We start from the raw sequence: 27,543 nt of genomic DNA, 5'->3' as shown, positions 1-27,543 counted from the left end.
CCCTGGAGAGGGTGGACCGAAGACAATGATCAAGCGATTTGTCTCCTGCCATCCCTCTCCAGCCTCTGACAGACAGGAGGGAGGTTTGGGCAACACCCCGCTCCTGCCTTACCTCGGCCAGCTGACGCATGGGGGAGGAAGGCTGAGGGGCAACGTGCCGTCCCATCCTCTCACGTACTTGGAGGACCACGGGGGCGTGTTCGCACCCTTTGCAGCCCCCCTGCGTACAGCCGGCGTACGCAAATCTAGGAGGGGAGGCGCTGGCAGTGTGTGACGGCGCGTTGGGGTTTTCCCATCTCCTGCACCCCCTTAATGGCACGGACAGACTCCCCCAGCCAGTAGAATAGAGGGAGTTTATTGCTTCTCCAGGGTACAGCACAGCACAGATGTAATCTGGTCCCAGGGCAGGCCTAGGATGCCTCAGCCCCCCTTGAGATGGGGGAGACTGGGCCCCTAAATTCCAGCCCCTTTCCCTAGGCTGTCTCCTCCATGCTCCCAGACAGAAACTAACTCCCTCACTTCCAGCCCTGCCCCCAGCCAGGGCTCCACTCCCCTTCTTCCCATTGTTCCGCTCCCTGGGAGATACCTGTCTGATGAGTTTTGAAGCCCCCTTGCATAGTGACCCATCCCCTGCCCTGCTGGGCCGTACTGCAGCCAGCAGCCAGTGGAGGTCACCCACAGCCCACTGCCCAGCACAGCAACCAGCAAGGTACCCCCACTACGTCACACAGTGATACTGGAATAAAGACGGGAAATTTTGACTCTCCAACTTCCTTTCAGGTGGAAGAAAGTTTCCTTTCCTGCCTGCTTTGGCTCCGAGGTACCTCCAAAGTCTCAAATTTATCCTCAACTTTACCATGTGGAATTTTCTTGGTATTTGGTTTTAAATATTCTCCAGCAACTCAGTCACTGTAGTGTTGTGTGGAAGAACCTTCTGGCCAGTAACCAGCCTTTCACCGGAGGCAAAAGCAGAGCTGCAAACTCTCCTGATTTTACCATGAGTCTCATGGGAATAGTTTTCCTTAAAGCCCCAGCTCTGGGAGTCCAGTGGGGCTGTGATGATTTCAGCCTCTGTTCCTAAAGAAAAATGGACTTTCAACCCTCATGGCTATTGAGAAAGCTTCCAAATGTGACCCCAGAGCACTAAAAAAAACAGCAAGCAAATGGTCTGGTAGCACTTTATAGACTAACAAAACATGTCAATGGGATCATGAGCTTTCGTGGGCACAACCCACTTTTTCAGGTGACTGGAAGTGGGCTGTGCCCACGAAAGCTCATGATCCCATCGACATGTTTTGTTAGTCTATAAAGTGCTACCAGACCATTTGCTTGTGGTTTTTTTCTGTAACAGACTAACTCGGCTACCCCCTGGAGCGCCAGAGCACTAAAGGCTCAGAAAGCAGAAGGAGAATTAAAAGAAGCCCACTTGTGTTATTTTTACATAATCTCATGGCTTGAAAGCTGATCTCATGGCTTTGGGTGGGTCTGATTCATGATTTTTGGGACTGGCAGTTTTGGAAAACGTGACTTGAAAGTTTTAGTTACTACTCTACTATTTACAGGGAGGGGCAGTGTAAAGTCCCGGGGCCTTGCCCTTGTAGGAGGCTTCCAAAGTTAATTGATCTTGCTTTGTAACAGCAAAAAAGCGGGGAAAGTAAATGTTTCAATTGTTGTATCCAAGAGTTAGTAACAAAGCCAGAGTATACATTCACATTGTAAACCTCTCCTGTGTCTCTTAAGTGACTTGACACAAGATGTGAGAACATGTGAGGATTAGAGCTGACTGGGCCTAATATTTATTTCGTTTTCCTTTTTTGTATAGGAAGGAAATGCAGTGCTCCTACGAGCTAATGTCTGAGTTATTGTCTCAGAGAAGCCCGACAGTTTTCAGGTGCCAAAGTAGCCTTTGAAATCACAGTTAAAGTTCCCCCTCCCCGCAGTCTGCAGTGGTGCCCGTGGCAGAATGTACCCTACAGCTTGGTCAGCTGCCTAGACCCTGCAGAGGGGAGCTCCAGCCATGTGAAGCCCTGGACCTGTGCACGTCAGGGGGCTTGCACGGGCGTGGCTACACCTGGCCACCCCAGTAGTTTCTATTCCAGCCTCTTGAGCAGGTGAGCTGCGTGGGGCTGGCTGGCTGTGCAGCATCTGGCACAGTGAGGTCCCTAGCTCAGGCACCGAGTGCTGGGGCACTAAAGGGAACCCGTGTCCCCGGATAGTTTGTTTGGCTGTTACTGTCCCATGCTCTGGGTGCGTTTTCTCCCTCCCTGATGTCGTGCGAAAGACCCAATCAAACAGCAGGGAGCCAGAGCATCTCCAACAGGTTCTTTAGCCTGAGAGAGGCCAGCCGGCCCAACAACGGTGCTGTGATGACAGATGCACTCCTCTCTGGGGACACTCCATACAGAGGCTCCCCCCCCCATCTTGTCCCTGTGCTGACTGGCTGCTGTCTTCAGCCCTTCTTGCCTAGTCTCCTCCCTGCCTCTCCTCCTTCCCCTGGTCCCAACTACCTCCCACTACCCTGGTCCCTCCCTTCCCCTCCCCGTCACGTGACACACAGACACAGCTCCCTCTTGTGACAGCTGAAACAAAATACAGGTCTATGTAGCACTTTAAAGACTAACAAGATGGTTTATTAGATGATGAGCTTTCGTGGGCCAGACCCACTTCCTCAGATCACTTTCAGGTCTGGCCCACGAAAGCTCATCATTTAATAAACCATCTTGTTAATCTTTAAAGTGCTACATAGTCCTGTATTTTGTTTCAGCTACACCAGACTAACACGGCTACATTTCTATCACTACTCTTGTGACAGACACTGCAAGGTCTTTGGGAGATCAAATTTAGCTTAAGTAGCTTTGGAAGCCAAGTTCAGGTGTGATTGGGGATTGTCCGTCACTCCACTAGGGGAGTTGTTCCCGGTGTCCGGAGGGAGGACTGCTCGAAGCAACGTTCTAGACAAGAAGGAACTTTCAGGACAAAGGAAGTGTTGGTTTCCTAGGAAGTACCCGAGGGGAGGTGAATGCAGATTCCAACTCTGGACCTACTCCCTGAGGGAATACCCCCAGGGTCTAGCCGATTCCCTGCCTACCATCTGTGAAGATCAGCGGCAGAAAGATCAGCAGCCAAAGCACCTGTGTTCTCATGTAGAGCAAAAGCTGTCATGCGCTTGTGGCCACAGAAGACCCATTGGTGGGGTCTGACTGACTCCTAGCAGAGCCCTTGTCGGCACTGGGGCCACTGTTGGGAGGCCGGTTTCTGGGCTCCATGGACCTTTGGATGGACCCAGTGTGGCCGATCCTCTGTTCTTAGGGGCAATTTCTGGTAAGCGCTGAGGGTTTTTTTATTTTCCACCTGCAGAATAAATGTGTTTGCTTAGAAAGAGATGATCAGAGCCTGTGAAGGGAGCAAGCAAAGCGTAGACAGTGGCTGGGTTAGGACATGGGGCCTGCTGGAAAACTCTCAGTGCAAACAACAAACTGTGCAGCCTGGGACAACCCTGGTCAGGAGGGAAGGAGAGAGAGGTCTGCATCCAGGAAGTGATGGCTGAGAAGCCAGGAGCTTGGAGGAAGAGGAAATTCAGGTGCAGTTGCCCTGACCTGTTTCAGCTCCACCCAAAAAGCTCCTGGCACTAACATGCCATTTGCAACCATCACCCTGCTTGTCAGTTACTCTCCTCTCGCCCCCTGGGGGCAGTCTGGTCTCTTTGACGGGAAGCGCCCCAGGGCCAGGACTGTCTGTAACTCTGCACTGCCCAGCACAGTGGGGCCCTGTTCCCGGCTGGCCTCCAGCGCCTCTAATAAAAACAACAGTGGTGGGGAAAGTGATTAGATAAATGGTTCTGTGGGACGAACAACGAGAGGGATTGTGCACAACGAGCTCCCAGTGGGCCCACAGAAACCGAGAAACGTTTGTATTCCCCCATCTCCCAGGCAGTCTTCAGAGGTGCCCAGTGCAGGGGACTGGCATCAGGCCAGAGGTATGATCCGTAAGCTCACAATGGCCTTTTAAGCATGGTTCTTGCATAAAACGTGGGGGGAGCAAAGGAGAAAGAGAGATGGGGTGAGGGACAGAGGGGGCCACTGAGCAGGGAATGCCAGACAGTGCCCACGACTCCTCGAAGGCATCTGGAGAGTCAGTGGCTGCAGCCCAGAGGAACCCTGCCTGGAGACGTGGGATCAGAAGTGAGGGGGATCAGAAATAGGCCCCACAGTTGCAGAGTAGCCTCTATCCAGCTTCATGCTCCTGGGATGGCGGGTACCTGTGTCGGGAGGTGACAAGGGGGCCCTGTGGGGGTTGTAGATCAGGAGGGGCAGGGAGAGGTGCAGCCAGAACCAGAGGAGGTTCTAGAGGAGCCAGAAAGGGCTGTAGCCCGCACTTGAGGTAGGTGTGTACCAGGCTCTCCCTCGCTGAAGGAGGGGCCAGTGGCAGGGAGGGACTGAACGGTGCTAGGTGCACATCCATGCTCATGGGTCTGTGAAGCAGCTGCTGGGGTGAGTCATGGCAGCTGAGTGAGCAGCCCTGGCATGGCTGCAGGTTGCCTACAGGAGGGGCTGCGAGGGATTGCCCGATGCCTGGCCATAGGTGAGGAGGCAGGACTGTGAGGGATGGTGCGGCGGTGGAGGGGGAGCTGAATTGCGCAGCTGCCGAGTGGGAGGGAGGAGGTGGAAGCTGTTGTGGGAACAGGCGGGAGTGGGGGGAGGTGAAGGGGTGGGGTCCAAAAGAGACCAGAAGCAAGGAAGGGCCCAAGAAGCCAAAGTGAAAGGAGGCTGCGCAGGTGAAACAGGCCACTATGGCTACGTCTAGACAGCACCTCTGTCGACAGAGAGATGTAGATGAGGCACATCGAAACTGCTAATGAAGCTGGGATTTAAATGGGAGCAGATCGTACCCGTGGGGTGTGTGGGAGAGAAGCAGGGGAATCTTCATGGACTCAGGCCCAGCAAAGGAGCAGAAAGCCATACTCAGCCTGAAGAATCGCTGGATGTGCAACCCTGAGAAAAGCTGGGAGAGGTTTGGGGCTGAGTGCTGCCCACAAGGGGCTGGGAGCAAAGAAATGGTCTGCTGTTGTTTTGATTCCAGCTGGGGTCAGGGAAACCGGGTTCTGGGCCTGTTCTTTGTAACTAAACAGGATTGCACCAAAGGAATGCCTGACTCCTCAATCCATTTTCACTCTCTCCCAGCAGAAACAACTTGGAAGACCCTGAACTTTGGCTCCCCATTAAGATCAAAGAGGGACCAACATATATACAGAGTAAGCATGTCAAGTACCCTGGAAAGCAATATGCCACTTGCAATTATAAAGGAAAAAAAAGCACCGTGTGAATCCTTAAACAGAATGACATGTATCTTTATGCCAAATATTTTTGCACTTAGTAGCTACAGTAAGCTTCGTCAGCTTTATTAATGAACTGACATTGTGCAGCCCTTGGAAATGTGAACTGCTATAAAGTGCTAAGTGTTATGATCTCCTAAGCACCCTGAGTTAAACCAAGAATTTGTGTTTACAAAGGAAAGATCCTTCCAGCAACCAGTAATGGTTTTAAATATTATGGTGATCAAATTAGAGATGTCACAGAGAGTTGGCAACTAGGCAGCCCTAATATAATTTAGGACTATTCCGAATCAAATTTTGTGCAGGATTATTCTGAATTATTCAGATCTATTTTAGGCTTGCAAATACAGTGAGATCTAAGCACAGAATTTAACCTGACGTGAAGGTTTTTTTTAAAAATCCAGGGGTTGGTTCCCATTGCTTCTTTCAGCTGTGACTGTCTCGATTCAGATATGTCAATTTCAGCAGCTGGGATGGGAGGAGCAGAAAAGGGTGGTCTGAGGCAGCCTGGGGGTGGGCCCAAGTGACCCCAGGTCCTCATGGGGCCAATGGAGAAAGAGCATAGCGAATGTACTGAGTTCTACAGGGGTCCCCTGGATCAGACATACGCATAACAGGTGAGTGGCGTGTGATACCTCTCCTGAGATCCAGCAGCCCATCATTGCGAAATGTACACACAGCTGCTATTTAATGAGTTATGTCTCTATATTGAAAATTAAGGCAGGTCACCAGGAGGTGACATGCCTCAGACATGTACCTTTCAGGCAGGGGGTAACAGAGGCACAGCACCTAATCTTCTCGTGTGTGCAGTATGTTGTGGCCCTCCCAGCATTGGTCTGGGCAGCAGCAGGCTGTGAAATCTACAAGAAAAGAACGTCACAGGAAAACCAAACAGCAAGGGGATCCTCTTTAGGATGAAGGATTATTAAGGTCTGTCTGGAGGGCTCAAGGGAATACACCAAGGAGGCAAGTTTTACAGGTGTTTGTGTTATGACAGGAGAGGCTAGAAAATGGCGGAGAGTGATATTCCAGGGGCCAAAAAGTATCTTGTTAAGGAGATGGAGACTCTAGAATGCTTGTTAGCATTTTGGTTTATATGTAACAATTTGTCTCCAGTTTCTCCACTTGCTATTACTTAGGCCTGATTTCACTGCAAACAGATGAGTGCTGCGGTTAAGCAGAGCAGTGATCTGAGGCAAAGCTGTTTCTTTGGAAGCAGCAAATCTGTGAACACTGCGAGTGTCCGGTGGACCGGACGTTGGACGCTCCAAGGAGATGCTCATGGGGTTGGAGTTTGGCAGCTGCTAACTTGGAGAGAGAGGAGAAGGAGTGTTGGGGGGCTGACTCCCAGCAGGCACTGATGAGGTTTCCTCATGCTCACGGGATGTGGTAACGAGGTGCCTCCCAGCCCTGGGTCCCATGTGGGAAGCATGACACCTGGGCTGGGGCATTGGCATGTTACTAGCATGGCAAGAGACACTGACTGAGTGAATCTATTTTCTATCTGTGTCTTGAAGATGGTTTTGATAGCAGCTCTGGAGCCAGATCCACGGTGGCCATTGGGTATTGCCGTTGTGACTGTGCATGGCTCTGTGCATCTGGTCCGTGGGGATTCCCGGAGCCATTGATGCCTCTTTCCCATCCCATGGGGGTTGCACACCCTGTTTTTGCATTTCTGGGGCTTCTCTGAATCTAAGCCAAGGCCACAAATGACAGCCCCTCATGCGTGATTTGAGGCAGATTCACAAAATGCTAGAGACTTGGATAGAACCAAGCAAGTTTTGTGGGGTCCTGACTCTGTGTGGGAGGCATGATATAGGGGACTGAGAGCCTCTACTGGGAGCTTGGGGGTGGCTAGAAACCCTGGCTGGGGTGTGTTAGTGCGGGGGGGAGGGGAAGTACAGACCCTGGCTGGGGTGAGTTTGCGTGCAGGGTAGAAACCCTGGCTGGGGTGACCGGGGGGGTTCACAGGTCCGAGGTGGGGGATCACAAACCCTAGCTCTGGGGGGAAGGGGAGCCCCTGGCTGTGGGGGGGAGAGTGATGCAAACCCTGTCTAGGGGCAGAGGGTACAGACCTTGGCTAGGGGCTGAGCCCTGAGGGAAGAGACCCTACCTGTGGGGGGGTCACTGACCCTAGCTCTAGGCTGGGGGGGCAGGGACCCTGCCTGTGGGGGTCACTGACCCTGGCTCTGGGGGGGGGGCACGGGCCCTGGCTCGGGGGGGGGTCACTGACCCTGGCTCTGGGGGGGGGGCACGGGCCCTGCCTGTGGGGGTCACTGACCCTGGCTCTGGGGGGGGGCACGGGCCCTGCCTGTGGGGGTCACTGACCCTGGCTCTGGGGGGGGGCGGGCCCTGGCTCTGGGGGGGGGCGGGGGGGGGGGGGTCACTGACCCTGGCTCTGGGGGGGGGGGGGGGGGGGTCACTGACCCTGGCTCTGGGGGGGGGGGCGGGCTCCGGGGGGGGGGGGGCTGGGGGGCTCGGGGGGGGGGGGTCACTGACCCTGGCTCTGGGGGGGGGGCACGGGCCCTGCCTGTGGGGGTCACTGACCCTGGCTCTGGGGGGGGGGCGCGGGCCCTGCCTGTGGGGGTCACTGACCCTGGCTCTGGGGGGGGGGGCCCGGGGGGGGGTCACTGACCCTGGCTCTGGGGGGGGGGGGCGGGCCCTGGCTCGGGGGGGGGGCGGGCCCTGGCTACTTTGGCCAAGGGGGGTCGATCACTTCGGGTAACTGGCCCTTTAAGACCCTCTCCTGGGCCCGGCTCCGGAAGCCGATTTCTGATTGGTTGGGGCACAGCCGCGCGCAACCGAACATGACGCGGCCGCGCAAAGCCACCGCCCCGCCCACTGCTTCTGACGGAACCAATCACCGCCTGCGCTGTCTGCCTCCGGCCTCCCGGGGAGCCAATGCGGGGCCGGCTCCGGGCGGAGCGAGGAAGGGCGGTTGAGAGAGAGACGGGGCCGCCGAGCCAGGGAAGTTGGGGGGAAAGTGGGGGGAGGGGGGCTGAGCTGGGGGGTTGGCGGGAGCCGCTGGGGGCGGGGCCAGGAGGGGGCTGAGCCCCCCCCCGCTCCCCTCTCCGGCCTGTGACTCTCCCGCGGGGGGGGGGGGGTCCGCCTCTGCCACTGACTCACCGTGCGGCCTTGCCCAAGTCACCCCTGGATGCTCCGTGCCTCAGTTTCCCCAGCTTTAAGGGGGGGGGTGCTGGGGCGAGGAGCCCGTGCAGCCCTCCCCGAGGCTTGGTGGCACCAGGGCAGGTTTCAACTCACTAAAGTTGAGCTTGCGAGCTCCAGTAGAGAATTGGGCCTTTTTGGTGCCATTAATCGTGGGTCCGGGCTCTAGAGCTTCTCCAGTTGCGGTGGGGGAGGGGTCCAGGCTGGATATTAGGAAAAACTATTTCCCTAGGCAGGTGGGGAAGCACTGGGCTGGGTTCCCTAGGGAAGTAGTGGAGCCTCCATCCCTAGAGGTGTTTAAGTCTCGGCTTGACAAAGCCCTGGCCGGGTTGATTTAGTTGGGATTGGTCCTGCCTAGAGCAGGGGGCTGGACTTGATGACCACCTGAGGTCTCTTCCAGCTCTATGGTTCTATGAATGAGCAACGTGTATTATATAAATTGAAATAAGTGAATGAGGAAATAGCTTCAGTATTCCCCAAGCAACATCAGCTCTCTGGCCTGCCCAGCAAAACAGCTGCTAGTCAGACTGTTACCTGTGCCTGCTGTGCCAAGGTTGCTTTAAATCCTGAATATATTTTTGGTGCTGTGTTAAGCTTGCAGTTTAAATAGCCTTGTTTTGTTTTGTGCATTGATCTTTTTGCTTCTAGAGGGGATAAGGGCAGTGACTTGTGCAAATGTCACACAGTGAGCTATGTATTTGATCTGAGGAAGTGGGTCTGGCCCACGAACGCTCATCATCTAATAAACCATCTTGTTAGTCTTTAAAGTGCCACATAGTCCTGTATTTTGCTTCAGCTACACCAGACTAACACGGCTACATTTCTATTACAATGAGCTAGTATCTTAGCTGTCAATAGAAGCCAGGAGTCCTGAGCCCTAGTCATCGAAGCAGGAGTCTATGAATGGGATTTGCCAGATAGGCACTGGGGCCTTGTTTTAGCTGGACTGTAGCTAGCTCAGTTGGTGCTGGGTGGTTTGCTGCCTCCAATTTCCAATAACCTTTCACCTTGCTGCCTGGTTGCTGAAATGTCTATAATGAAACTTGATTGCGCATTACAGGTGGCCTGGTCTGAGCTGCTTGAGCATTTCCTGGTGCTCTAAGGTGGTGTCTGCAGAAATTCGTCATGTCGCATGGTGCAAAACAGCTGGCCACTGGGATCTTGTAAGTGTTGCAGGCTCTTTCCCTTTACCAGAATGCAACAGGCCAACTGTTTGTTGCTGTTGCCATGGTGATGATGACAGGACTTGTAGTGCCTGAAAGCAATGAAGTCTAGGTAATAAACTAAGAGAGCTTCACTTGAAGCCATCAACAAATGGAGGCTCCCTTTGTAGTTTGTTCCAATGATTAATCACCATCACTGGTAAAATGTTGCTCCTAAGTTCTGATTGAATTTACCTAGCTTCAGTTTTGAGCCTATGGTTCTTGGTCACTCCCTCTCTGGTAGATTAAATGGCTCCATTAGTCCCGGTATTTTTGCCCCAGGTACATATAGGCTGTAATCAAGTCAGCTTTTGATCAAACAGAGCTCATTAAGTCTCTCACTGTGAGGCATTTTTCTAGATCATTTTTGTGGCTCTTTTCTACATCACCTCCAATTTTTCAAGAGCCTTTTTAAAGTGTAGATCCCAGAGCTGGATGCAAAGTCTCACCAACGCATGCAGAGGTAAAATTCCTCCCTGCTCCTGCTTGCTACTCCTGGTTTGGACATCCAAGGGTTGCATCAAAGTGCTTCTTGTCACAGTGTCGCACTGAGAGCTCATGTTAAGGTGGTTCTCCATTGTGACCCCAAGGCCCTTTCCTTGGTCCTAGATGAATAACTTGGCATTTGGTTGTACACTTACCAGGTGCTCCAGATGACTCTGTCTGACTGCCCTGTCCTCAGCATTAGTTACCCCTCTACAAACATGATCGATGCTGATGTTGTATTTAATTCCAGGTCATTGATGAGCATGTTGAATAGCATCAGACCTGGTAGCAGTCCCTGAGAAGCCCATTACAAACACATCTGTTCAGTGATGGTTCCCCATTGGCAACTCCTCTTTGAGATCTCTCTGTTAGCCAATTCGTAATCCATTTAATGCTTCATTGATAGTGGAGAGTATTAATTTTCCAGTCAGATTGTCATGCAGTATTAACTCAAATACCTCACCAGTCTGTTACAGTTGTGCAGTTGTGGTGCACTGGCAGTACCATCCCAGTAGTGTCTGCCAGCCCTTCCCCCATCCCCATGTGACACAAGCTTTCCGGTTGCAGACATGCCACTGGCAAAGGCCAGCATGGGAACTTCCTGGTGGCCATCAAGCAGGAGAAGGGGGAGGTTCCCCGGACCAGTAACGAGAAGCCCCTTGGTGAGGAGGAGGTGAGCTGGCGCTAGTGCAGCAGGACGGTGCAGTGGCGGCTGGGTTACAGCGCTGCAGGGAGTGGGGGGTTGGGTCCAACCGGGAGCTGCTTTGCTGGGGGTTTTGTGCGTAAGCCTGTGCACAGACATGCATTTGCTCACGTGGCAGTAGTCCTAGCGCAGCTGTCGCATGTTGGGGGGCCTTGTGCTGCAGCACAGGGCTGGGAAGAACGGCCAGTGGCTCTGGGCCTGGGGGGGCTAACTGCACAGGATTGCAAGGCGCTCTGTACCTCACCCCTGCCAACGCGGTCACTGAGCTCCAGTCCAGCATGTTGGTTGGTTTCTTTCCCTCCCCTGCTGTGGGGCAACAGCCAGTGAAGAAGAGAGGCTGGCCCAAAGGGAAGAAGAGGAAGAAGATCCTGCCCAATGGCCCCAAGGCCCCGGTGACGGGCTATGTCCGCTTCCTGAACGAACGCCGTGAGCAGATCCGCATGCAGCATCCCGACCTGCCCTTCCCGGAGATCACCAAGATGCTGGGAGCTGAATGGAGCAAACTACAGCCTGTGGACAAACAGGTGCTGGGGGAGATGGGGAGTCACCCCTTGTGTTAGCCCGGCCATGGGACCCGGCTGCCAGCCATGCTCCGTACCCACTCAGGCTGTTGGCCCCGTCCCGCACCACCAGCCCCATGCAAGAACCTCTCGTGAGTAGGATAGGCTGCGTCCAAGGGAGGCTGGGTGGGGTCCGTGGGACGGGTCCCAAAGCTTTTGCCTAATGAGCTGCAGTGCTCTGTGTTTGGGGCCTGTTCCCGTCCGTACCTGCAGGGCGTATGTCTAGCGGCTCGACTGGAGGCTGGGGTGTCGGCCAGTAGCGGACTCCTCATGGCTACCTGGTTGGGTTGCCATTGGCAGCCGAGGGAGCAGGGCCTTGCGTGCTGGGCTAGACTCCAGGAGTCACGCCCTGGAATATTTGCTGGGATCCGGGCTGGGGGGTATTGTCTAGGGCTGTGCTGTGGTCTGTGCCATGACCCCATGTGGTTCCAGCGGTACCTGGACGAGGCGGAGCGCGAGAAGCAGCAGTACATGAAGGAGCTGCGGGAGTACCAGCAGTCGGAGGCCTACAAGATGTGCACAGAGAAGATCCAGGAGAAGAAGATCAAGAAAGGTTGGTGCGGGGGGGAGAGGGGGGGGGGGGCTGGGTTTCAGCTCCTGTCCTGCCCCCACTGGCACTGAGGGACTGGAAGCACTGTGGACCCCGGGGGCGGGGAAGGAGCTGGCAGCATGTCTTTCACTGCCATGTGCTGAAAAGTGGCCCTGGCATGGCAGGATGAGGGGAGTAACCTCTGACCCCTTTGTGCCCCCAGAGGATGCTGGTTCTGCGTCTGTGAATACTCTGCTGAATGGGCACTTGCACAAGGTAAGTACCCCGGTGGCTCTCCCCAGAGCAGGCAGTGCCTGGGGGTGGGGCTGGGGAGCCAGGTGCCAGCTGGGGGAGCTCTCCAGCTGCATGTGGGGGGTGAGGGGTGAAGAGGGGCCTGGCTCCATGTAGGGCACAGACAGCTCCCGCCTAGGGCACCATGCCAGGGGCTTCCTGTCTCTCCCCTGCCACCTAATGGTCCTTGGCAGACTTGCTGCATGTGACTGTGGCTGAAGAGTGTGACGGGGTCTCGGCTGCAGACTGGGCTGTAGCATGTGGAGCTGAGCCTGTAACAGTCGCGGGCAGTTATTGTGCAGCCTTTAAAATACCCTGTCCAGGTGCCAGGCCAGGGACTGTGGGGCTGTGCTGGGATTGGCTGGGCTCCTTGCACCTTGATGCCTTCCCCCAACCCCTGGGCTGACGCAGAGCAGCTGTGTGTGACCCCCAGGGGAGGCTGGGATCCCTCCAGGCAAAGGGGAGTTCGACCCTCAGCCTAGAGTCGGCCTGTGCTGGCCCCTGGCCATTAACTGGTGTCTGCTCCCGGCCAGGGCGGGGACTGTGGCGGGGATGGCTTCTCCACGTTCGACGTGCCTATCTTCACCGAGGAATTCTTGGACCAGAACAAAGGTACTGAGCCTGGGGGGACAGGATTTCACTCGTGGGGCAGGGACCAGTCCGCGTTTTGGTCCCTAGCATGTCGCCACTGCACAGCCTGGCCAGGCCCTGGGTTTTCACCTCCCATGCGCACGGGGCAGGCCCAGGGTCCCTGGTGTAAAGCCCCTTGGCCTGCCATAGCCCATCCCACTGGCGGATGCCTGCTCCTGCCCAGAAAGGCAAACCCGGCCCCTCCCGCCTGAGCCTCTCGGCACCATGGCAGGGGGCCAGGGGAATGGAGTCGCTGGCCCCAGCATCCTGCCCGAGGCGACTTCTGCCTCAGTTGTCCCTGCATGGGCCGGGTGTGGGGCTAATGGGCCAAGAACATGGGCAGCACCTGGCTGGGGCCCCTGGGCTCTGCCGTGACCCAAGTTGCCCATGGCAGCGCTGGTTGGCCCCGGGCCTGTCTGAAGCTGGGGGGAGCCCGGGCCTTCCCTGTTCTCTGCACTGACCCGCCCCCTGTCTGTGTGGGGCAGCGCGGGAGGCAGAGCTGCGGCGCCTGCGGAAGATGAACACGGAGTTTGAGGAGCAAAACGCCATCCTGCAGAAGCACACGGAGAGCATGAGCTGCGCCAAGGAGAAGCTGGAGCAGGAGCTGGCGCTGGAGGAGAGGCAGACGCTGGCCCTGCAGCAGCAGCTCCAGTCTGTCCGGCAGGCCCTGACCACCAGCTTCGCTGCCCTCCCCATCCCAGGTGGGCTTAGGAAGCGGAGGGAGGAGGATCATGGGAGCCGCCCCCAGAGAGCCTCTCCCTGAACAGCCCCCTGGCTGGCGGTGGGGCTCTGCGCGTGGGTGGCTGGCTGGAGATGGGGCGTGAGGCCTGGAGATCTCCCTGCCGTTCCCTCTCAGCACAGCGGATCCCGAAGCCCCCTTGGCGGCGCCGCCAGCGTGGCAGTGCAGCCCCCTCTGGCTGGGCTGTGGCTGGCTCAGCGGGCAGGGGATAGAGGGCAAACCCCTGCCGAGAAACGTCTGTGCAGAGCAGACGGGGGCTTGGCACGGGGGCCTCCCCAACAGGCCCCCTGTGGGAAATCCGCTCCGGGAGCAACGGGCCAGCCGAGCCGTGACCCCGGGGCTTGGGCTCAGAGCGGAGCTCTCCATCCAGTGAAAGGGCTGTGGGCAACCCCCTCGAGTGCCAGGCCGGGACCGCTGGCCCCCGAGGGGACTCGGCTCGGGACTAACGGGCCCCGTCCCCAGGCACTGGAGAGACCCCCACGCTGGGCACGCTGGATTTCTACATGGCCAAACTGCACAGCGCCATCGAGAGCAACCCCCTCCAGCACGAGAAGCTGGTTGTGCGCATCAAGGAGATCCTCTCCCGGATAGCCAGGTGAGCGGGGCTGGCTCTCGCCTGGCAGGTGTTCGGTGCCCACGGCTCTGGGGGGGAGGCCGTATCGGTGCTGGGGGAGCCAGTTCTTGGCAGGCGAGAGGAGGATGTGGTGGAATTGACTCAGGCTGCCCTGGTGCTTGGCTGCTCCCTTGGTCGTTCTTGGGGGGGTGAACGGGAGCGTGAGAGTCCCCTCTAGCATGTCACACCCCGGTGTGGCGGTGCCAGTTGGGAAACGCCTGGTGCCAGGGGCTGCGGGGGGGGGGGGTCTACTCTGCACAGTGGTGCTCAGCCTAGGCCACAAGCCTGTTGTGACCCCCCCTCGCAGCCCTAGGACACAGCTAGAACAGCCCAAATGTCCCCGGGGCATCCGCAGGCCAGCTCAGTGCTGAGCCAACCTGTGACTGGAGGGCCCATGCGTGGGGCTTGTAACTCTACGTTTTGGGGCCCACGTGGTTGGGGAGGCCCCGTTTTCCATGGCAGCCGGGGGACAGGGCAGGGTATGTCCTGGGCTCGCCTGTCCTGCTCTTCCTGCTGGGATTGTCTCCCACCCTTCCCCATCCCGCTGGCCTTGAGTTCACATCGCAGCATCTGCTCCTGCAGGCAACTGTTGCCTAGGTGGGCGGTGCCATAGACGCTGAAATCTCCCCCATCTGCCTCAGGGACATCCCCAGGGTGGGCTGGAGGCAGGCGTGGGTAGCAGGGAAGAGACACAGAACGCCCCTGGCTGAGGACGAGCCGAGCGTGCCCACACGTGCCTTTTTCTTTCCTGTTCTTAGTGAACACTTATGAAAGGCCTGGTGTGGCCTGCGGCCCAGCACTGACTCAGCCTGGGAGCCTCGGCCACCTCCCTCCGCCCACCCTGACGCCTGGAATCCGCCGGAGCCTCGCACCTCAGCAGCTCTGCCTTGCACAGATCTCTGCTGGAGAAGGGCTTGGAGCAGGCTGAGTAACTCTGGGTCCTTCCCTGCAGCTGAGAACTGGGCCGGGCTCTTGTGGAGGCTGGGGGCAGGCCCCCAAGTGGGACACAGAGCAGCGTGCGGGGTCACTTGGCTGCCCCTGGCTCGCTGAGTGGCAGGGCTGGGGCTCAGCGCAGTGGGATGTGATCCCTGCTGCTTGTGGCCAGCGAGACTCCTGGATGTGCTGCAGGCCCCTTGCAGGCTGGCCCTCCGTTCTCCATCCAGGCCCCAGAATTGTGCAGCCGTGCTGGCTACCCTGCAGCAGCGGCGCGAAATTAAACCACTGGCCAGCCTGCAAGCTGCTCACCAGTACGCTGCTCCCGGGCGCTTGCTGCAGGCTGGCTGCAGACTCACGTTCACACCCCACTCCCATGAGGCTGTGGCTCTTTAACGAGCTCTGGGCAGGCGGGGTGGGGCCTCTGCTCCCCGACTCCTAAAGTCGCTCGGCTGGGCACTCTGCTCTGGAGGTGTGGGAGGCCCTGCCTGCATGCCAAGATCAGCCCCGCTCACTTGTCCTCAGCCAGGTGTCTTCTGCCTTAGTTGGCTGGGGGCCATATCTGTGGTGGAAGAACAGCCAGACGGGGTCAGACCAAAGGTCCATCGCCCCTGGGTCCTGTCTGCCCACCGTGGCAGGTGCCCAGAGGGAATGAACAGAACTGGTCATCGTCAAGTGATCCTTCCCCAGAGGATGGGGCCAGCGGATCAGAACTGGGCTAGGCCCAGCCCAATCCGTCTGGTGACAGTCCTGCTGCCTGGAACAGGCCCCAGTCTGCATTTGGGTTGGTGGTGTAGATGGGCCCTACACGGCTGAGTTAACCCAGGCTCTTACCTGGGTGGTACCTCAACCCCCCCGTCCACACATCCAGCCCTGTCCCCTGAGTTTGGTGGTGCTCTCAGTCCGGGCTAGCTGGCTAAATCCCTCAGTGCTAGTCCTCCAGCACCTTCCCATAATTTCCCCGTGTGCCCAGGAGGACAGACACAGTCTCCCACAACTGGGGAAAAACTCCTAGAGCAGCTCCCTGCAGCACAGAGCACCTAGGAAGTGCCCCCGAGGTCCTAGTGACACCCAGGGGAGTGACGTGCTGGCTCAGACGCTGCTCGCCCTGGCCAGGCTCAGAGCTGGAGGCTAGTCTCCTGTTACTCTGCAGTGAAGCCCTGTGCCATGAGGTGTAGCAGGCGTCTCCAGGGTTACTACACCCCCTGCCATCCTGTCCTGAGCCCACAGATGTCCTGAGGGGCTGAGGGTTGCTTGCTCCCTGGGTGCCTGGAGCTCGGGAAGGTGAGGCCGTGCACGGTAGAGAGCGGGGCCCTGGCAGAAGGGGGCCATGCTCTGCGTGGGTAGGGATAGGAGCCCCACTCCCTCCTGGCCAATCCTGCAGAGATGCGGAGCAGCACAGCTGATTTGGGCTCCTGGGCCCGGGCGAGGGTATAATTGTAGTGCGGATGTTTGGGCCGTAGGTCCCGGAACGCTGAGCCCCAGCATCTGCATAGCAGCAACTTAGCCGCTTAGCCCAAGCCTGGCCAACGCCAGCCATCCATTGTCAGCCGGGGGCTCACCTTTCCGGCTTGCCACGAGACGTGTGCTGGCTCCGCACGGCCTTGCCGCAGGCCCGGCCTGCCTTGGACAGTTCGTTTTGCAAAGAAATGATGGAATTCGCTCTGACGTCGACTGTGACCGGCCCTCGGGGAGCAGCTAAGAGTCGTTTGCCCGGCCCCCAGCATCTCCTTGTGGTGGGGGCGCCCTCTCACTCCGGGCCACGTGTTGCTGAGCCCTCTCTGCTGGCGTGGCCCGCGCCAGAGGCACTAGCGTGACGCACTGGGCTGAGGGGTTCAGATCCCATCACAGCACCTGTGCAGGGCTGTTAGCGGGCAGAGCAGAGCCCAGATGGCTGTGCCAAGGTTGGGGCCTGCCACTTGCCTGCGGCACCTGCTAGCCTGGTCGCAGGGAGCTGCAGCTGAGCACGAGGTTAGTGTGGGGGGTGTACGGTAGGGGCTCCGCACTGCAGGGACATGTGGCAGCATCCGTCCTTCCCTGGGGATGACCACCTGACAAAGCCCTGGCCGGGTTGATTTAATTGGGATTGTCCTGCCTAGGGCAGGGGGCTGGACTTGACCTCCTGAGGTCTCTTCCAGCTCTATGGTTCTATGATCTGTGCACTGCTGCTTGGAACTGCCTGTCCCGCCCCCAGCGCCAGCCCCGCTCAATAGGGCTTTTCAGCGCGTGGTCCACAGAGCCCTGGCCCTCCATGGACTAAGATTTCCAAAGGGTCTGTGCCTCCATTCGGAATTTCGTAGGGGTCTGGCCAACTCCTGGGCTCGCGCTCTGGCTTGGCTGAGCACCACTCCAAGGGGCAGTGGCCTGAGAGCTCTGGATAATCTCCCAGCGCTGCCACCGACCCTCAGACTGGGGGTGTCCTCCAGCCTTGCAGGGGGCCCTGCCTCTCTGGGGGAGGGGGAGAGTGGGAGCCCAGATTCCCCAGTGTCTGCGGGGATGGGGGCGCACGCTGGAGCCCACTGCTCCCGCGCCCACATTCTGCATCACCTAAGCCAGTAACGTCAGTGGCTTAAACGTTCCCCTCGTGCAGGAGCTGCCATGCCCGTCGCACAAGCGCCTTCCCCCCATTCTGCCGGGTCTGTCTGGGTCGTAACTCCGTGTCCCGGTGAGGGGGTTAGTCGCTGATCTCCGCTCGTGGCGTTAGACTTATTTTCTTACTGGCGCTCTGTCACTAGCGCTCCGTTTCAGTGAGCGGTCGCTCTCCCGTGGGGCTGCAGCGAGAGCTGGTTTTTGTAAGCACCTCCGTGTCGCGGCACTTCAGCTCCCGCCTGCCATCCTCAGACTGGGGAGATGTTTTGTGCAAATAAAAAGGGGTAGAGACCCAGTCTGCTGCCCTGTGTGAAGGGTTCGGTGGGGGGGGGGATTGTGGGCAAAGTGCGTGTGTTGTGAGTGGCTGAGTGGTTAGGACCCCTGGCTGCAGCAGGGACACCGAGAAGGAGCTTAGCCCCTGGCTGCAGCAGGGACACCGAGAAGGAGCTTAGCCCCTGGCTGCAGCAGGGACACCGAGAAGGAGCTTAGCCCCTGGCTGCAGCAGGGACACCGAGAAGGAGCTTAGCCCCGGCTGTCTCCTCCGTGCAGTGGATGTGGGATGTGAGGGCCTGCTCTGGATTAGTCACGGAACCATCCCTTTGGGTGGGAAGAGACCTCAGGACGCACCCAGGCCAGCCCCTGCGCAAAGCAGGGCCATGCGGGGGAGCTGCGGCGAGTAAATGTTGCTCAGGCTTCCCTGGCAGACGGACCCCGTCTAAGTGCCTGTCCTGGTGGTGCAGTGTGTGGAGCCTGCACGTTTCTGATCAATGCAGCTCAACTCCCACAGCAGGAGAGAGGTTTTATTTTCTGCCCAAACTCCCACTGGCCTCTCAAAGTCAAGCTGGGTTTCCCCAGCAGCCCGCCCAGGAATGGGGGGGGAGCCTGTAGGAGATGGGGCAGAAGATGGAGCAGAGCCTTGGCCTGCGGCGCTAAGGACTAGGTGGTGGCAGCCACGGCAGCAGGCATGGCATGAAGACGCTGCAAGGGGCAGGTGCAGAGCGCAGCCGTGGGCGAGGTTTGCTTCCATTAACACCCCCGGAACTCCGAGTTCTCGCTCCGATCTCCTTGTCTTGGCTTTTGCCAAGAGCTTAGCTGCTGCTCTCCCATCCGAGGAAACCGCCCGGCGCTGGACTGGAGGTGCTGCCTTCGGGACGGATCAGCTTCCACCATGGCTCTGAGGTGAAAAGCCATGGAAAAGTCGCACAGAGCCCCGTGTGGGAGGGGCTGTGACCCGCAAACCTCGTTCCCCCAAAGCGATCGCTCCCACACACTGCTAACCCTGGCCCAGGGGCCCGCAGAGACTGAGTGCTGGAGCGGCGGCTTCTGCTTAGGGGCGTCGGCTCCTGGGCAGTGGGGGACCAGCCGTCTCTCCAGAGCTTGGCTGCGGTGCCCTCGGGAGCCTGGCTCTTTGTTCGGCTCCAGTTTTCTGAGGCTGCTGCTGCCTTTGGGTGACCAGAGGCGTGTGTGTGTAGATGCTAAACGTGCTGGTTCCCTCGCTGCCAGTGGCCCCTTGTCACTGCCCAGGAAGGTGCCGTGTTCATAGGGCCTCTCCCCTGAGGTAAAGTCCCGCTGGCCCTTGGCTGACAGCCGCGGGGGTGGAGTGGCCAAAGCCCTGGGTCCCTGGTTGCCTTAGCCCAGCTGCCTGTGGGGCTGTAGCACTTGCGAGCCCTCCCAGCCTGTGGGCCCTGCAGCTTGGAGCCGGGCCTGCGTGCAGGGCAGCTCATCTGACGCGCCTCGAATTACCTGTGCGCCAGGGATCAGATTCGCCGGGCCAGGAGCCATCTATAATTCAGCAGGGGCAGCTGCCGTTGTGGCCCTGGAAGCAGGGCAGCAGGATGCTGCAGCGACCAGGCCGGCGGAGCAGGAAGGCAGGCGAGGAGGAGGAGGAGAAGCCCATGGAGAACGGGAAGTCCCCGGAGCAGGGGGCCACGGAGGCCTCGCCTGAGGGGGGACGCGCTGGAGAGAGCAGTCCTGCTTCCCTCTCGCAGCCAACCCCGCGGGTCCGGCCCAGGCTGGTCTTCCACACGCAGCTTGCCCACGGCAGCCCCACAGGCAAGATCGAGGGCTTCACCAATGTGAAGGAGCTGTATGCCAAAATCGCCGAGGTCTTCGACATCTCTCCCACCGAGGTGAGGTGGGGGCGGGGCGGCAGCTAGCTCCGAGCGCCGAGACAGCTGCTTGGAGCTCTGCACAGTCCAGCTGGCTGGCTCTGCTCACCAGAGGTCTAATGCCAAGTTCGTTGGTGCTGCTCCGTTTGGTGCCGTGGGACTGGGCTGCTCTCCAGGCCCCCGGGGGCTTACCAATGCACCAGGGGCTGTCTTTACCCGCAGTGCCTCTGTGGTCCTTACAAAGCCCTGGGTGGGGAGGAGACCTGGGATTGAGTCCCAGCCTGACTGACCATGCCTCAGTTTCCCTGTCTTACCCACCTTTGGGAAGAGCTAAGCCTAGAAGCGGCTGTGTAATCTGTAGGGTGACGAAGAAAACTCTGGCTGGTTTGTTTCTTAGCTGGGCCTCTCACCTTTCACTTGCGTAGCTGGAGGGCAACTAGGTGTCCCGTTTTGGCCAGGACAGTTCCCTTCTTTAAGCTCTGTCCTGACTTCTGCAAAACGGGGCATTTGTCCCATTAGGGCTTGTCACCTGCAACTGGGGCAGGTGCCTGCTTTGTGCAAAAAGCTGAGTGTGCTGTGGGGGTCTTCAGGTCCCCTTTGTCTTTCAAGTGTGCCAGCCCTATCTCTTGGGTGGCTGGGTGTGGCTGTTTCTGGGGGGTGGGGCTTGGGCCCTTGACCTCTGGCTCTGGAGGCAGGTACCTTAACTGATGCACTGCTGGAGGGTGGGTTGCTCATCCCATTCTTCCTGTGTCCCAGGGGTGCTGGGTCTATCTGTTGCCAAGCTAGTGCTGGCTATCTCTGGTGGGGCAGGGCTTGATCCCTGAACCTCTGGCTCTGCAGGTGGGTACCTTATCCACTGGAGGAGCCCCCCAACCTCCCTACCTTCAGGGCCCCTCTTATCCATCCTGTGTTCCCAGGGTGCGAGGTCCATCCCTCGGGAACCTGGGAGTGGCTGTCCTGGGGAGGTGAGGCCCCCTTCGAAGCAGCAGGATAGCTGACACCCAGGCTGCCCCGGCAGGATAAGGGATGCCCTAAAGGTAAGGTGATGGAGTGGGTTCTCCTGTGCATCAGTGGATAGGGCACTTGCCTGGGAAGGGAAAAGTGGTGGGTTCCAGCCCCCCCCCCCCCCCCAAGCAGCAGGATAACAGACATCCAGGATGAAGGAGGGTCCTGTCCCCCTGTGGGAAATGCAGTGACCCTGAGCCCAGGTGAGCTGTGACTCTCTGGTTACCATCGGAAGCCCCCCCCCCCCCCCCGGCCTGGAACCAGGGTGCTGCACATACACCCTCAGCCAGGCCCTGCCCCTGAAGAGCAAGCCATGCAACCGGCAGACCTGGAAGGAGGTTTGTCCCCATTTTACAGATGGGGAAACTGAGATACAGGTCAACCAAGACACGTGCTACAGGGCATCCATCAAAGCCAGGAATTGTACTGAGTCCAGTCTGGTTAATTACCCAACATGGCTCTGCCACAACAAAGCAGAGCAAAATCCCATCATGTTTCTGGTTAGAAAATGCATCTAATTTTGCTCCCTGAGTTCCCTGGCATTCCAAAGGAGGTCGGTGGGGCCAGCTCGGCTCTGGGGCTCATTCGTTTATCGGTGTGCGCTGTAGATCGTGTGAAGGGCGTTTGCCTCAAGGGTCGGGCTTGGGGCGCTGCCGTGACAGACACGATGATCATCGATAATATGGGGCTGGCGTGTGTGGTCGTGGGCTGCAGTGGGGAATGGGAACGTCCCCAGCAAACGTAAGCCCTGCTTCCCCGAGTGGCCGTTTCCCTTTTCATGGGGCAAACACCTTTCACAGGATCATTAATGCACCATCCAGAAGTGACTCCCCCACCCCAGGGCAGAAAGCAGGAATCCAGGGTCTGCAACTCACACTGAGCAAAGCGAGGAGCATTCCCAACCCGGGGCAGGGGCATCACGATGCTGGGAGCTGTGCACCCTTCTGGCGCATGCCAGCTGCTGCTCCGCCAGGCTATTGTTGGGTTCCCACGCCCAGCAGGCAGGGTGGTGAAGGGGCTGCTCTCTGGCAGATCGTCTTCTGCACCCTCAACACCCACAAGGTGGACATGCAGAAGCTGCTGGGGGGGCAGATCGGTCTGGAGGACTTCATCTTCGCCCACGTGCGGGGCGAGACCAAGGAGGTGGAGGTGACCAAGACAGAGGATGCGCTGGGGCTGACCATCACCGACAATGGGGCAGGCTATGCCTTCATCAAGGTGAGCCTTCCATCAAGGGTCATGGCTGGAATGGCCACAGCTGCATGAGGGGTGGCCACAAATTATCCAGCAGGCTTTGTGGAAACTTAGGTTTCTGGTGAAAAGTGGCTGTCAGATTCTGGTGGGAAACATCTGGTGTTTGTTAAAAAACTGCGCCCCGGGCACCCAGACAGTCTGGGGTTAGGAGCGCTCCTGGTGCCTTCGGGTATTACAGCTTTCTGTTCACCTTGCTCCCCAGCGGGACTTCAAATCCCATGATGCACTATGGGTCTGATGCCCATGATGCCTCACTAAGAGAGGAGAGCCTAGTGCATCATGGGAGTAGTAGTCTGACCAGGCAGCAGGGCCCATAAAGGAGAGGAGGAGCAAGAATCACTGAACTACAGACAATACTCACGAGACACTGGGTGGCACGTCTTAAAAGGATTTCCGTTTTCAGTTTGATTAAAAGACAAAACTTTGTGGAGGGGGTCAGGGAAGGCTGGTTCCTGGGAGAAGGCCCATCAGGTTCACACAATTCGGCTTTGGGATGGATGTGCCGGAAGCAAAATTGACAGATATTTATTCTCATGGACCCTTCGATAGCTGGGAATTCCCTGGGGCAGGCTCCCAGCACACAGCGGTGGAGGGGATGAGTGGGGACGTAGGGAAACCTCACCAAGTGGAGGTTGAGCTGGTTTGAGGAGGCAGCTGAGAGAGCAGAGGTGGCAGGTTAGGGGTCTCTGATCTCCCGTCCCATGGGGCGACATAGGAGTCCTTCAATGACATGGAAAAGTGATCGATTCAAAACTGATCCAAGGGGGATGCCTTTTCCTACTGGTGGCCTGTGGAACTCACTGCCATAAGGTAACCAAGAGGCCAAGAGCTTGGCAGGGCTCAGGGAAGGGCGTGGTCATTGCCTCAGGGAGGAAGAGTAGCCTGAGTCAGGAAATAACCCAAGGGAGACCCCCTGCTTCAGGGACAAGCCACCCTCTAGCTGTGGGGGCTGGAGGGACCAGGCCCTAGGGTAGCTCACCTAGAGCTGCCTGTAGGAATTCTTACATCTTCCTCAGAAGCAGCTGGTGCCAGTGATGGGTCAGACCAAAGGTCCATCCAGCCCAGTGTCCTGTCCACCCACCGTGGCCTGGGCCAAGTGCCTCTGAGGGAGGGAACAGAGCAGGGAATCCTCACCTAGCAGAGCTGGGATCTGAATCTGTCCCAGGCCAGAACTGGAGCCACACAGCACCCAGCCTGTGCCAGAGCCCTGCTGGAGGCTGGGCTAGCGGGTCAGCTGTGTCTTAGCCATGAAATCACTTCCCCTGGCTCCTCTCTGGGGCTGGGCTCGCGGCGCCGATGGCCCCAGCCCCGGGGCTGGGCTTGCATCCGCTCGCCCTAGCTCATGGTGCACAGTGAGGCTGGGAAGAGACCTGGGCAACCCCATGTTCTGGGGCCAGGAGTGAAGCTGCAGCCAGCCCAGCCCCTGTCTGGGGGCAGAGAACTGGAGAAACCTCCACTGCCCAGCCCTCGCCAGCACAGACATCCCCGTCGGTGATATACCCCTCACTGGCCCCACGTGCCCCGCGCACTGCCCCTCCCCCGGCTGCTGTCTGCAGTGCCAGGGACCAGGGCGAGAAGGGCTGAGCCTGGCTCCCTCCTACGGCCGGGCCCTGCGAGGGTGATGCCCTGTACCCCTTGCAGACCTCGGGCCCCTCGTGCAACCGGGGCTGGAGAAATGGCAGCTCCTGCCACGCGGGTGCCCCAGGCTGCAGCTCTAGGGTCACCGCTCTGCCCAGCAGTGCTGCCCCCCGGGGCCGGGCTGGGCCTTGGGGGCTGCCCAGTGCTGACTGGCCGTGCCCCCCCCCAGAGAATAAAGGAAGGGAGCATCATCAACCGGGCGCAGGCGGTGCGCGTGGGAGACAGCATCGAGGCCATCAACGACCAGAGCATCGTGGGCTGTCGCCACTATGACGTTGCCAAGATGCTGCGGGAGCTGCCCAAGGCCCAGCCCTTCACCTTGAGGCTGGTGCAGCCCAAAAGGGCCTTTGGTGAGTTGTGTGCACCCCCCCCCGTGTATATGCACCCCCTGGGTGTATGCACCCCCCTGTGTATGCACCCCCCCAGGTATGGACTGTTTTCCCTGGGGGCTCCCATCTGGGGGCCCAGCCCTCGAGGAGCGAGTTGGCAAAGCCCCGTTCTCCCTCCAGCCTCTACTAGGCCCCAGTGGGCCTGACCCTCCCCAGTCCGTGCCAGAGACCACTCACTTTCCGGGAGTGGGGAGAGGGGGGTGCTAGGCCCCCACCTTGGCCCCAGGGCTGTTCTCGCCGGGGTCCTGGCCCTGGTGCCTGGGGCAGGTCAATCCTGGGCTGGGCTCGGGGCCCCGCACTGAACCGCCCCCCCGTCTCCCCAGATATGATTGGGCAGAGGACCAAGAGCAGCAAGTGCCCCGGCGAGGGCAGGGTGGCCAGCGGCAGGGAGACGCTGCGGCTGCGCGCCTGGGCCCCAGCCAGCCTGGAGGAGGTGGTAAGTCGGGGGGGGGGGGCGGGAGACCCCCTAGGCATCCGTGCTCATCCGTGCCGGGCCAGGGAACCCCCCTGGGTGCAGAGCAGAGTCCATCGGGCCAAAGCCCCTCCCCCACCAGCACCCTGGTGACTCCCTTCGCCCCGGAGCCTGGGGTGGGTGCACCCAGGGCTCTCGCTGGCCTGCCCCAGCCTGGCCTGGCCCTCGGAGCCAGCAACCTGCAGCGCTTAGGGGCCGAGATGGTTGCACTGACGGTGGCTCCGCTGACCCGGCCCCTGCCCGCAGCCCAGCGCCTGGGAGGAGGAGGCCGCCCGGAGGGTGGACGACCTGCTGGAGAGCTACATGGGCATCCGGGACGTAGAGCTGGGTGAGCAGGGCGGGGCGGGAAGGGCATGGGCAGTGGGGTCGGGGACCTGCGGCGGGCAAGGCAGGGGCTGGGCCCAGTGATGGTGGGGACGGGGGCAGGCCTCAGGGTGGGCAGAGGGTGGGGTAGTGGGGGTGGGGGCGGGGCAGGGCCAGGTCTCAGGGTGGGCCCAGGGTGGGGTAGTGGGGGTGGGGGCGGGGCAGGGCCAGGTCTCAGGGTGGGCAGAGGGTGGGGTAGTGGGGGCGGGGGCGGGGCCCAGGGTGGGGTAGTGGGGGCGGGGGCGGGGCAGGGCCCAGGGTGGGGTTGTGGGGGCAGGGGAGGGGCTAGGCCCAGTGATGGGGGCAGGGCAGGGGCGTGGGAGGCAGGCTGGCTGGTGCCTCTCTGCCCCCCCCCCCCCCCCGAGGCCTGCCCCGGGGAGGTCGGGGTCTGCTCCAGAGCCCCGGCTGAGCTGAGTTCTCTCTTTGCAGCCTCGACCATGGTGGAGGTGGCCCAGGCCCGCCGGAGCCCCGTGGACTTTGCCAAGGGCCTGGACTCGGTGCTGGGCGAGTTTGCATTCCCGGGCGAGTTTGTGGCCGAGGTCTGGGCTGCCATCAGCGGAGCCAAGGGGGGCAGGAAATAGGGGTGCAAAGCACTCGGCCTCTGACACCTGCCTCTGGGCCACGTGCTCCCTTCCCACCCGGCTGCAGCCCCCGCCCTCCTGCTCCCGGTGGGGCGGCTGGGCTCCTGCCCTAGAGAGACGGGGGCACAGGCTAGGCCCAGACCCGCTCCTCTCGAGGTGGGGGCCGTTCCACGGGAGGCCACGCGGGTGAAGGGCTGCCCTGGCTGCAGGGTGTGTGCACTGGGGCGGGGGCCCTGCCACCTTCCCCCTGCAGGCAGGCTGGCCCCCCACCTGGGGGCATGGAGGAGCCACGCTCACTGGCAAAGGCTGGGGCAGAGAAGCCAGACAGCCTCAGGCTGTTGAAAGCCTCCATGTTTCTCTGCTCGTTTGCCCCGCAGCCTGGGACCCTCGGGGCTCGCCTCTGGCTGGGGGCCCGGGAAGGGCTGGGGTGAGGGGGGGGCTGATGGGCGGGAGCAGAGCCTGGGCTCCTGAGAGCGGCCACGGGAGCTCACGGCGTGTGGTAGGTGAGTTGCTGAGAGCCCCAGCTCCCGGAATTATGGGCAAGCTGGAGGTGGATTAAAAACAAACCCAAAAGCTCGGGGTTCTGGCTCGGGTGCTTGTGGGGAAATGGGGGGGCAACGTGGGCCCCAAGTGGCCGAAAGGGCCCCGCAGGTGCAGAGTCGGCTTCCCTAGGAGCCCCCCGCCACTAACACCAGCTAACCAACGTGGGTGAGTTTTAAAGGGTCCAGACTAAAGTCCCTTCCCCATTGGGCTTGCTGGGGCCGGTCTGCCGGCTGCTCTCTGGTCAACCGCAGGCTCCCAGAGCCCGTGGAGCCTGGTCAGCCCCTGATAAAAACAACATTCTGGGGGTTCACCCATGGACAGACACACAGACATACGTATGTACAGCAGTACAGTCAGACACACAGACGCACAGGCACAGATGCAAAGACATACAAATGTACAGCCATACAGACACAGTGGTACAGACACAGGCACATGGACACAGATGCACAGACATACAAAAGGTACAGCCGTTCAGACGCAAGGCACAGCCCCACAACCGTACAGCCACAGCCACAGCCGTACAGACACACAGCCATATAGACGCAGACTCACAGATACAGATGTACAGCGACACAGCCGTACAGACACACAGCCGTATAGACGCAGACTCACAGATACAGATGTACAGCGACACAGCCGTACAGACACACAGCCGTATAGACGCAGACTCACAGATATAGCCGTACAGATACACAGCCGTATAGACGCAGACTCACAGATACAGATGTACAGCGACACAGCCGTACAGACACAAGGCACAGCCACACAAGCGTACAGCCACAGCCGTACAGACACACAGCCGTATAGACGCAGACTCACAGATACAGATGTACAGCGACACAGCCGTACAGACACACAGCCGTATAGACGCAGACTCACAGATACAGATGTACAGCGACACAGCCGTACAGACACACAGCCGTATAGACGCAGACTCACAGATACAGATGTACGGCGACACAGCCGTACAGACACACAGCCGTATAGACGCAGACTCACAGATACAGATGTACAGCGACACAGCCGTACAGACACACAGCCGTATAGACGCAGACTCACAGATATAGCCGTACAGATACACAGCCGTATAGACGCAGACTCACAGATACAGATGTACAGCGACACAGCCGTACAGACACAAGGCACAGCCACACAAGCGTACAGCCACAGCCGTACAGACACACAGCCGTATAGACGCAGACTCACAGATACAGATGTACAGCGACACAGCCGTACAGACACACAGCCGTATAGACGCAGACTCACAGATACAGATGTACGGCGACACAGCCGTACAGACACACAGCCGTATAGACGCAGACTCACAGATACAGCCGTACAGACACACAGCCGTACAGACACACAGCCTCACTCTGGCCCGTAAGCCCCTCAGTGGATCTCCTGCAATGAAACGC

At 59.1% G+C, this 27,543-nt stretch overlaps 2 protein-coding genes across 6 annotated transcripts; both read left to right on the top strand.

Moving 5' to 3' along the window:
- Window positions 1-5,230: 5,230 nt before the first annotated feature.
- HMG20B (high mobility group 20B) lies at window positions 5,231-18,067 on the top strand. Of its 4 annotated transcripts, none has more exons than XM_006114793.5 (10): window positions 5,231-5,251; window positions 9,558-9,660; window positions 10,753-10,858; window positions 11,209-11,412; window positions 11,881-12,001; window positions 12,201-12,253; window positions 12,802-12,880; window positions 13,384-13,599; window positions 14,100-14,232; window positions 15,009-18,067. In XM_006114793.5, exons 2-10 carry the CDS (start codon window positions 9,623-9,625, stop codon window positions 15,019-15,021), a joined length of 963 nt encoding a protein of 320 aa, XP_006114855.1. In that variant the 5' UTR covers window positions 5,231-5,251; window positions 9,558-9,622; the 3' UTR covers window positions 15,022-18,067. The 4 variants fall into 4 exon arrangements, with proteins under 4 accessions (XP_006114855.1, XP_089631178.1, XP_089631177.1 ...); XM_089775051.1 differs by lacking the exon at window positions 5,231-5,251 and adding an exon at window positions 8,176-8,300 and having other exon boundaries at window positions 9,559-9,660; XM_075903293.2 differs by lacking the exon at window positions 5,231-5,251 and adding an exon at window positions 8,425-9,050.
- Window positions 18,068-18,184: 117 nt separating this feature from the next.
- On the top strand, window positions 18,185-27,536 carry GIPC3 (GIPC PDZ domain containing family member 3). 2 transcript variants are annotated; one of them, XM_075903291.2, is made up of 6 exons: window positions 18,185-19,901; window positions 21,918-22,103; window positions 23,947-24,127; window positions 24,490-24,602; window positions 24,885-24,966; window positions 25,431-27,536. In XM_075903291.2, exons 1-6 carry the CDS (start codon window positions 19,608-19,610, stop codon window positions 25,580-25,582), a joined length of 1,008 nt encoding a protein of 335 aa, XP_075759406.2. In that variant the 5' UTR covers window positions 18,185-19,607; the 3' UTR covers window positions 25,583-27,536. The 2 variants fall into 2 exon arrangements, with proteins under 2 accessions (XP_075759406.2, XP_075759405.1); XM_075903290.2 differs by having other exon boundaries at window positions 19,760-22,103.
- Window positions 27,537-27,543: the final 7 nt, after the last annotated feature.

This window comes from Pelodiscus sinensis, chromosome 32 (assembly GCF_052426305.1).
Source record: "Pelodiscus sinensis isolate ZL-2025 chromosome 32, ASM5242630v1, whole genome shotgun sequence".
Lineage (NCBI taxonomy): Eukaryota > Metazoa > Chordata > Testudines > Trionychidae > Pelodiscus > Pelodiscus sinensis.
This window is presented reverse-complemented; position numbering and strand designations above follow the sequence as displayed.

Bases quoted from the DNA above. Each gene is read 5' to 3' on its own strand.
- HMG20B (XM_006114793.5), top strand. From the start codon at position 9,623: ATGTCGCATGGTGCAAAACAGCTGGCCACTGGGATCTT. The intron at 12,254-12,801 runs GTAAGTACCCCG...GCTCCCGGCCAG, and splicing joins TGAATGGGCACTTGCACAAG to GGCGGGGACTGTGGCGGGGA. The intron at 13,600-14,099 runs GTGGGCTTAGGA...CCCCGTCCCCAG, and splicing joins CGCTGCCCTCCCCATCCCAG to GCACTGGAGAGACCCCCACG.
- GIPC3 (XM_075903290.2), top strand. From the start codon at position 21,606: ATGGGAACGTCCCCAGCAAACGTAAGCCCTGCTTCCCCGAGTGGCCGT. The intron at 24,603-24,884 runs GTAAGTCGGGGG...CCCTGCCCGCAG, and splicing joins CAGCCAGCCTGGAGGAGGTG to CCCAGCGCCTGGGAGGAGGA. The intron at 24,967-25,430 runs GTGAGCAGGGCG...CTCTCTTTGCAG, and splicing joins CATCCGGGACGTAGAGCTGG to CCTCGACCATGGTGGAGGTG.